This window comes from Gekko japonicus, unplaced genomic scaffold (genome assembly GCF_001447785.1).
Source record: "Gekko japonicus isolate JY-2015 unplaced genomic scaffold, Gekko_japonicus_V1.1 scaffold382, whole genome shotgun sequence".
Classification (NCBI taxonomy): Eukaryota; Metazoa; Chordata; class Lepidosauria; order Squamata; family Gekkonidae; genus Gekko; species Gekko japonicus.
Window position 1 is genome coordinate 351,237 of NW_015168662.1, and position 9,905 is coordinate 361,141.

Below are 9,905 nucleotides of genomic sequence, written 5' to 3' on the forward strand. Positions count from 1 at the left end.
TAGGACTTGGTCTCCAGACCCCTCACCATCTTTGTTGCTCTCCTCTGAACATGTTCCAGCTTGTTTATATTCTTCTGAAATTGTGATGCCCCAAACTGAACACAGTACTCTAGGTGAGGCCTAATCAGAGCAGAGTAAAGTGATACCATCACATCTCGTGATTTGGACACTATACTTCTGTTGTTTGGCTGAATTATTTGGCTTGGTAAATACCGAATGCACATATCTACTACCATCCTAAGCCAAGTTACTCCATTCCAAGACCACTTAAGTTGAGGGCCTTAGAAGGGAATAACTCTGGATGGTTTGGATAGATAGAGATTTAACAGCTTTTGTGACTGAAGCCCCAAGTAGTATTGCATGACAAAGTAATACACAAGTAATAACCATTGTCAGCAGCAGCAAAATAGAGGTGATGTCAGAATTTAAGATGGTAAGCAGAAGGATTGTTTAAGCAATGAATAAGCAAATAGCCTTTGTAAATAAACTGTGAATAAAGTACAGTTTATGTGGTTAGGTAAACATAACCACCTTGAGTAAACTTTAAATAAGTGGATTTTATTGTGGCTGAGTTGATAATAGAACCTAAGTATCACACACAATAAGTTTGCCTCAGTAGTCTGCTCGTTTATATTCTACTTTTCAGATGTATGATTCTTAAAGCAGCCAACAACATTAAAATAAAACAATAACTATTTCTATAAAAAGAAGCTTGTTAAAGAAAAGTTTTAGTCTTTTCAAAGCATAAAAGATGTACTTCTGCCCTATTTCTGATCTGTTTAAAGTCCTGTTAACTATTAAGGGCACAGGAGACTTTTCTGAGTTAGTTATGGGTGGGTAAAAATGAATAAATTTGGGAGAGTCCTACTTCCCATCCTGTCTCACATATCTTCCCCTATCTCACAATCCACACCATCCCTCCCCCATTGTACCTGCAGACAGAGAACTTTTATTCTGGAAAAGAATGCTATACAGGGAATTGTAGCAAACTTACTTGTGCTTGCTTATGTAGTTAAGAAGTAGCCCTAGGATACTTCTGGGCCCGTAGTGCAAGTTAGCAGTACACTCCCTAATTATGTCGATTCAGTGATTCCCAAATCTACTGCTAGGAGATGATGACCACAGTTGTGTCATCTTAGTTTCATAAGCAAAGTTAAAGTAAAGCAGAAGAAGAGCTCCTATTTTTGTCCATTAAGTTTTGCAATTGTGTGACTAAATCCAAAGTTGAAGTGATCTTTGGCGACTTTCTGGCTGCAGATGTGCATATAAACATGCTTTAAATGTGTACAGTGATGGAAGGGGCAAAAAATTCACATGTGGTTGTACAATACACTGTAAGCTTTTTGTACTTTCCTTCTGCAGGCTATAAAGTTCTCTCTCTCCTCGATGTGCCTGAGGTGAACCAGGAAAAAGCTGATGTGTATATTCATGTAACATACATCAAAAAATGGGACATATGTGCTGGCAATGCAGTGCTGAAAGCATTAGGAGGTAAAATGACTACCTTGGCAGGGGAGGAAATTAGTTACACTGGTTCAGAGGACGTTGAAGATGGGCTCATAGCCAGTATAAAGATAAACCACCAGAGACTAGTGGAAAAACTTCCAGTTCTAGACAAGACTTCACAGAATTAAATTCTGGAGAATGAACAAATCATGCTTCTGGAGCCTCAAAGTAGTTACCAGGGAAATGTAAAATTGACCTTTGAAAGATGGTACACTCAAAGAAATATGCTTTTGGAGGACCACACAGACTTACAGGACCATCATTTGGCAGTGTTTAAGATTATTGGATCACAAGATTTTCTCATGCCTCAGTATCCACCTTTAATTTCTGATACTTCTTCATGACCACTGAAATCAGTGCTTGTAATAAACTAAACACATTACAGATTTGTTCTGGTGACCTCTCATGTTTTGTCTGGGTAATCTTTGTGTAATCGCAGAAAAAAATGGTTTTACTGACTTAAAATCCATGGACAGTGCATGATGCTCAGATATTTTCTCTTTGGGATACAAATGGCAGGAAGACTGAAGTGTCTTCATGTGACAACTGTTCATCTTGGCTACAGTTTTAAATGATAAAGGATGTGTTTGGTTCTGTTTTAATGTTTACCTGAAATTTAAACCAGCTTAATGTGGATGAGAAAATTGTGTGGTTTTATTACAGCATTTTTGTGTACCATTTTAAAAGAAAACATTTCTCTGAACACTCAGCAATTGAATATTGCCATTCTTTTCAGTAAAAGGTGTTAAGTTTTTCACATTGTTGAGCTTATGAAATAGCCATCTGTCTTTAGTGATTGCTTACTTACTAAACTACTTGATTTTTGTTGTCAACATAAAATGAAACTCAAATGTTAAAGACATTAATGAATCTAAAGTGTCTTGCTGGCTGTTATATTGTAGAAATTCCATTTAAATGATGCACTCCACTATTTGGGTTCTTGATTAGACAGTCCCACATAACAATTGTAGAAATTATCAAGAATTCATAAGAACATTTTAACACAATTTCCCTCCCTTAAATTAATTTATGATAAACAATCCACAAGTTTTGCTCATTGAGGAAAAACAGTAAAGGCCTTTTCGTGTGGTAAACAAGTGGTAGTTAAAATTATATGTGAGCAGCCAAAAGTAGATTTGCAAGCTATATTTAATTGGTTAAACTTTGCAGTTTATATCATCCCTTCTTAATTGGTGGTGTTGACAAAGAAAAACTCTGGGTTTGGATCATGGGAACATAAAGGCCATACATCTTTTCCAGCTTACACTTCTCAAATGTGACAAATGGCAAGTAAAAGTACTGTGATTCAACTCCAAGTGAATGGCAATGTAGGAAAATAGGCCAGTTTATGTAAACTGGAAAAAAATCATTCTATTTCACACGCTTACTGTTTTTATTTTAGCTTCTAGTATGCTAATCTAGGATGCTTCACTTATAAAACCAGGCATCTAGTTGGTTAAAAAAAAATCACTGCTTGGTCAATGCTGCTGAAGAAAACTTCTGAAGTAAACACTAGAACCTTTAGAACTAGAAGGTTCCAAAACTGAATTTTATTAGAATGCTGCTTCTATCTGTTGGAGAGCCAGTTTGGTGTAGTGGTTAAGTGTGCGGACTCTAATCTGGGAGAACCAGGTTTGATTCCCCACTCCTCCACTTGTACCTGCTGGATGACCTTGGGCAAGCCATAGTTCTGTCAGAACTGTTCTTGAAAAAGAGCAGTTTCTGTCAGAGCTCTCAGCCCCACCTACTTCACAGGGTGTCTGTTATGGGGAGGGGAGGGGAAGGGAAAGGAGTTTGTAAGCCGCTCTGAGACTCCTTTGGGTAGTGAAGGGTGGGGTATAAATCCAATCTCCTCTTCTTGATTCTGTAAGTGTGGTGCAAAAATGACACTTGTTCTCCTTTTTCAAGCTATTGATAGAGCAGTTCAGATTTACACTAGACTGTTTGAAAAGTATTTCACAAATGAAATTTATTGGTGGTATAGACAATTGCTAATAACTATGTTAGAAGTGATGGATTAATGTTCTCAGCTGGGTCTTGACAGTTTGTGGATTATTATTTTTTTTAAGTACGCTTCTGTCTTCAGTGTCCCCTTCCGCATGCCATTCTTGGAGCCTGCATCCTGAGTAATACTGCAAATCTGGATAGGTAGTATATGGTTATGTAATGCAACACTGGGAAAACAATTTTTAATGGCATTTTGTCCAGCTGCAACAAAATACTGCTACTATGTTGCCTCCATTTTAGATTCTTCCATTCAATTGTTTTTGTGAAGAGACTCTGAGTTGGATTGACCTCTGTGCCTCCTCCTTCCACAGGCACCAGCTGCAACCTCCTTTACCTTCTGTAGCAGCTTGGTACGTCTGTGGGTAGCGTGTGCTGGGCTGAGAGCTGGGACATGGGCAGAGCTCTTCTGGTTTTTGAGGCCAGCTTTAAGCAAGGTTGAAGAGTTGTCTTGCTCTTTGTGGTTTAAAACATGCATGCCATTATTGCCTTTGGCAAGCCAACTTCTCAGATTTTTTTTTATTGTGGTAACCTGCAAAACTTGCTTCAGGTAGATAACTGGGGGAGAGAAGTAATGCATGTAAGCACCATGGGAAGGGAAGCCAGTCAATTTTCAGTTCTCAGACTATTCTCTGACTGAAGCCTTAAAAATAAAATAATGTCAAAAATTAAACTTTCTACCTGTTAAAATTAAAAGATCTCTATATTTCTTTGGGAGGAGCTTGAAAGCAGACATGACTGCACTTTATCTCCATACATACAGAAAGGGTTTTGAGGCAAGGAAAGAAAACTGCTAGGTATATTGCTCTGTACAAGAACAAACAGCTACAAATGCAATTGCTGCTTTAATTGGAGTTTGCTCGTGCATTATCCTGTAATAGTTGCAAATGGCCAGTTGAAGACTGAATCCAAGTTTTAAGATCTGAATGTGTAAACATCTAATCCCAGTAGTTGCGAGCTGCAAAAGAAGCATGGAGTTAATTTGTATGAGTTTTGCTAATGAAGGCAGCAAGACATGTCAAAGGTACTCTGGAGCAGAGACAGTGCACTATGCTAGTCAAGCTTCCAGACTCTGGACTCTCAACATTTCCAGGTTTATTAGGATCTCCTGCAACTTTTTAAGGACTTTTAACACTGAATTAACTATACAAGTACTGTATGCTACTGTTGCCTTCTAGAAATAGTAGTCCCTAGCCCCTACTCTTGTTGCATTTGCTGAGTTAATGGACTAGGGGATGAATTGACATGGTTTTCAAGGATCAGACTACCACATTTCATACTAGATCTTTCTCCCTGCCCCTTCCCTTTGCTCTCTACTTCAGCCAAGTGGTTGAAACTAGCAGAATTGCAGTACTGATTTATGTGACCCTTCCACTAACTGATGTGATAAGAGCTGTGTAAGAATGGTTATAATACTGAATGTTCTGTTTAGTATTGAAAATGTGCTCTGTAGAGCTTCCACGTGTATCCCTTTGAGTCTGGTCTGTGCTTTCTCATGGTGCTGTAGTGTACATGGTGGTATCCAAGTCATGTTATATGCATTGCCTGGATTTGTAAAAGGGGAAAACAATCTGATAATTGTAGTCTTAACATTACTTTCTAAACCATAATTGTAAAGGTTACCCAATTATGTGTTCATGTGTTTGAGCAAAGTTCATGGTCTGTGTTTTCAGACGTGGAAGTTGGATCCAGACTCCCACTGCATTCACCCACTCATTCAAAGGAGAAAGAAAGGGATATCTTTGCCAGTTCTCCTGCAGTCCCTTGCGCTGCATTCCCCTCATTCCCGGCCATGTCCTGAACCTCAGCAGCTTATTTGAGGGCTGTTCATAAGAAAGGGAAGATGGCAAAGTCGCATTCCATTCATTGATCTTTGGATTCATTGTATTATATTGAAGAGAAGGAAAGCAGGTGCACAGGCGAATTGTACGTCCACAATTCTGCTTATCGCTGGTGAGATGTATGAGCTGTCCCAAGTGCTATGCATCTCACTGCAAAAATGAGAGTTCTTCCTTCCAACATAAGCCAGTGTGACAATTGATTTCCCCATTTCAGCATAACATAAGATGTAGTCTGTCCTACCTGAAATACTACCTTTTAAAACTTGATTACTAGTCATTTGTGCCATGGTTAGCAAAAATGGAATGCGTATTACTGTATAACTCAAATCTTTTCATTACTAGATCAAGATGGGTAGCCATCTGTAGCAGTAGAAAAAGAGCAAGAGTCCAGTAGCATCTTAAAGACTAACAAAACATGTGGCAAGGTATGAGCTTTCGTGAGTCACTGATCACTTCTTCAGATATTGGTCTGGGGTTCATGAATTGTTACAAAAATGGTTAAAATGTAATATACCTTATGTACCAGAGTTGTTCTTATTGAATATATTGCCATAAAATTGTAAATAGCAGGACTCATAACTTATTATACATGTAGTGACAGCTGCAAGAATATTATATGCCAAATACTGGAGAAAAAATGAGGTACCTTCAAAAGAAGAAATTATGGGGGGGGGATTTGAAAATGCAGAAATGGACAAACTCTAATCTTGAAAGAACAAAATGAAGAAAACTGAGAATTTATGGTCAAGATTTTATAAATGGATGGAAGAAACCAATAAATAAATTTTGTGGACATATAACCGAAACACAAGGAAATAAGAACTATAACTTGTTTTTATTTTTAATTACAAACAAAAGATATATTTTAAAATATAAGGTGGAAAAAATTGAAAAATACAATTTGGTAGCGTATGAGGTATTTTAACAGAAAATGTTATGTTGTAAATGGAAACCCCCCTTTTTGTATGTATGTTTGTATGTTTGTTTATTTTATGTTTTGTCTTATATGGAAAATTTAAAAAAAAGATCTGAGTCACTGAGTCAGATCTGAAGAAGTGATCAGTGACTCACAAAAGCTCATACTCTGCCACATGTTTTGTTAGTCTTTAAGGTGCTACTGGACTCTACTACTCTACTTTTCATTACTAGTTAGCATTTCCCTATGATGGGGCTGGCATTAGAATAAATTGACTCCAGTTTCTGTTTTGACTAGTTTTGAGGTACATTCTGAGATAAGAACCCACTGTCCTCAAATTCTAATTTGCATTTTTTGAGTGCTGAACACTTTCTGAATAAATTGAAATAAAAGGGATGAATACCCTTTATTATAAAATGTGGGAGAACTTTATTTTTTACTTTCTTTTTTATCGTGTAAAAATGTTGACAGGTGTACATAGAATTTGTTGTAATCTCTAATGGTTAAATTAAAATACCTGATGTGGACCTGGCATGTGTATTTTGTGTGAGTCAGTTGTATGAGAGAAGCACCTCCCCCCCCCCCCGACAAAGAAGATGCAGTCCCCGTTGTTTACTTAAGAACTGATGGCGATGAAACAGGAGAGATGACTAGAGCGCTGCTGGCAGAAAAGTCGAAGCAAGACTGATCAAACAGAGCATAGAGACCATATTAAACCCTATTCCATGTCAATGATGGCACGAAAAGGCAATATTTCTCTGCCACCACTGTGTCTACATGTAATTGTCCAGCTGAGCTGTTTTGTGTGGTCTGGGGGCTTTTACATCATAGTCCCAGGGAATTGGATTCTAACCACATGATGGCCCACTGTGATCAATTGCAACTTACCTTGCAGACAAAAATGTTCAGATTCATTCTGGATTAGATGCTGGCATGGATGCATGTTTCGGCAATGTACCTTTGGCACCTGCTTGTTCGATTTATATGGATACGTTTTGGTTTGTGGATCCTACGAACTTGGACAAGATCCTTGGAGGGGTGAGACCTACCACTTATGTTCTTGACCCTAGGCCTTTTAATAAAAGATGGCAGAGGGGGGCTGGCTGAGTGGGAAAATGCTTCCAAAAGCACACGTTATGCCTCCTGTACTCAAGGAGGCAGTGATTAGACCTGTATAAAACCTCCATAAGCCATAATATGTTGGACAACTGGCCAAACTTCAGTCTTCAATTCTTGGGCAAGGTGCCTGAGTGGGTACTTGATTCTCGGCTCCAGGGGTTTCCGGAAGAGGCTGATTTTTCTGAACCCATTTCATTCTGTCTTCAGGCCAGGAACGGAGACTGCTTTGGTCACCTTGGCTGATGATCTGTACTGAGAACTAGACGGAGGGATGTGATCCTGCTAGTTCTGTGGATCTCTCAGCGGCCTTCAATGCTATTACTATTAACCATAGTATCCTGCTGAGCAGCCTCTAGCACTGGTACTGGGAAGCACAGTGTTATGGTGATCCAAGTTCTGTCTGGAGGGATGGTCTCCAAGGATGGTTGGTAATTCCTGCTCGGCCCCATGGCTATTGTCCTGTGGGTAATTCCTCTTCCTATTTAATATCTTTGTGAAGCCATTAGGAGAGATCAGGCGATTTCGGCTGCAGTGTCACCAATATGTGGATGATACTCAGGACACTGCTGATATTTTGAACCAGTGCTTTGAGTCAGTAATGGTCTGGAAGAGGGTAAACAAGCTGAAATTTAATCCTGACAAGTCACAAATTTTCTGGCTTCGTAGAAAGACAGACCTGGGACTTGAGATCTCTCCTGTCTTGGATGGGGTTATTTGTTGTTGTTCAGTCACACAGTTGAGTCCGTCCAGGTTCACTCGCCAAGCAAGAAAAAACCGTACTGCGCGTTTAAAGACTTTTCTGCTAGAGAAGGCATTGACCCCTATGATGGCACAGCCCTCAGTATCCCAAAGTACACCGCCTCCCGCTAATATAGAGCTGGGAGATTCGGTGGAGCAACAAGCACCTCTGCCCAGAAAGAGGAAGGCAAAAACAGATAAGCCTCCAAAACGGGCGTCAGCCTCGGTGCTACACACAACGAAACCTAAGAAATCAAGAGGAGAGACCCCGTCTAAAAAAGTGCGGTCTAAAACTCCTCAAGAGCAGGCACGGGTGGTTCCGCCGTTACTGCTGAGGGGACTGACATCAAGTTCTCCCTCAGTCAGGCGGGACGAGACTCCCTCGACATCGATGGCACAAGGGCCACTGTCCTCATTAGGGGCAAAAAACTCCATACATTTATCCCCCTCAGTGCAGCCAACACCTCCTTTACAAATCCTGGCTGAGGAAGGTTGCACATCGGGAACATCATCCCCAATGACCAGAGGAGGGACGCTGGCAAGACAAGGATCAAGAGGCAGGTCCCGAGAGCGGGACTCTACTGAATCCTGCTATTCAGCCACAGCTTTGCCAAGGAGTGATGGGGCCGGATGCCATGATCTTAGTTTTTTTGGATGTTGAGTTTCAAGCCAACCCTCAGCAAGAGGCTCTTTAGGTCCTCTTCAGTTTCTGCCATTAGAGTGGTATCATCTGCATATCTGAGGTTGTTGATGTTTTTCACAGCAATCTTAATTCCCGCTTGTGATTCATTCAGGCCGGCATGTCGCATGATGTACTTTGCATATAAATTAAATAAGCAGGGTGACAATATACATCCTTCTTGTGGATGGGGTTATACTCCCCCTTGAAAAGCCAGTTTCACGGCTTGGGTGTGTGACACAGCAGTCACCTTAAAAAACCTAGATGGCTGCTATGGCTAGGAGTCTGTTTGTCCAGCTCTGGCTTGTGCATCAAATGCATCCGTTTCTGGGTTGGTCAGTCAGTGACAGTGATCTAGCCGCAGTGATACATGCCTTAGTTACATCTAGACAGGAGTATTGCAATGCATTCTTTTTAGGGCTACCTTTGAAGAATGTTCAGAGGCTGCAGCTAGTGCAGAATGCTGTGGTTAAACTGTTGGTGTGGGCCAGCTATTGGAGCACATGAGCCTGATATTACAATAATGACACTGGCTACCAATCCACTCCTGAGCCTAATTCAAGGTGTTGATTTTGTCCTTTAAAGCCCGGCATGGTTTAAGACACGGATATCTGAAGTCTTCTCCCATATGTTCCTGCCTGGGAATTAAGGTCACAGGGAAAGGCTCTCCTGACTGTCCCGTCAATCGAAGAAACATGTTTGGGGGGCACATGAGGGAGGGACTTTTCAGTGGCAGCCCCTACAATTATGCAACAATCTTCCCAGAGGGAATTGGAGATGATTTTATTTTAGGCTGCATTTGATTAAGCTCACTAGCAATCCTGAAATGTGATTTTACATTTTGGCTTTTACGTTTTTAATGTATTTTATATGTTTTATTTATGTTGTAAGCTACCTTGAGCTCTGTAAGAAGAGGGGCAACTAATAAATGTTTTAAATAAATAAGTGGAATAGTTAGTCCCAATGAGGGCATAAAATGTAATGATAGTGAATAACAGGTGTTTTGCAGATATATTTGCAATTTATCCTGAAATATTTATAAAGCTTGAGCAAGGAAAATCAATGTTACTGTTTCATCATTTTTTAATGATAGTTGCCAGTT

General features: G+C 40.0%; 1 protein-coding gene across 1 annotated transcript in view; it reads left to right on the top strand.

Annotated features, from left to right (window-relative positions):
• The window catches only part of IMPAD1 (inositol monophosphatase domain containing 1), a 15,668-nt gene extending 13,541 nt beyond the window's left edge, over positions 1 to 2,127 (top strand). Inside the window, exon 5 of the mRNA XM_015415275.1 lies at positions 1,363 to 2,127. Coding sequence (XP_015270761.1) covers positions 1,363 to 1,634 — 272 coding nt within the window. The 3' untranslated portion in view covers positions 1,635 to 2,127. The remainder of the gene's footprint in view (positions 1 to 1,362) is intronic.
• The last annotated feature ends 7,778 nt before the right edge of the window (positions 2,128 to 9,905 follow it).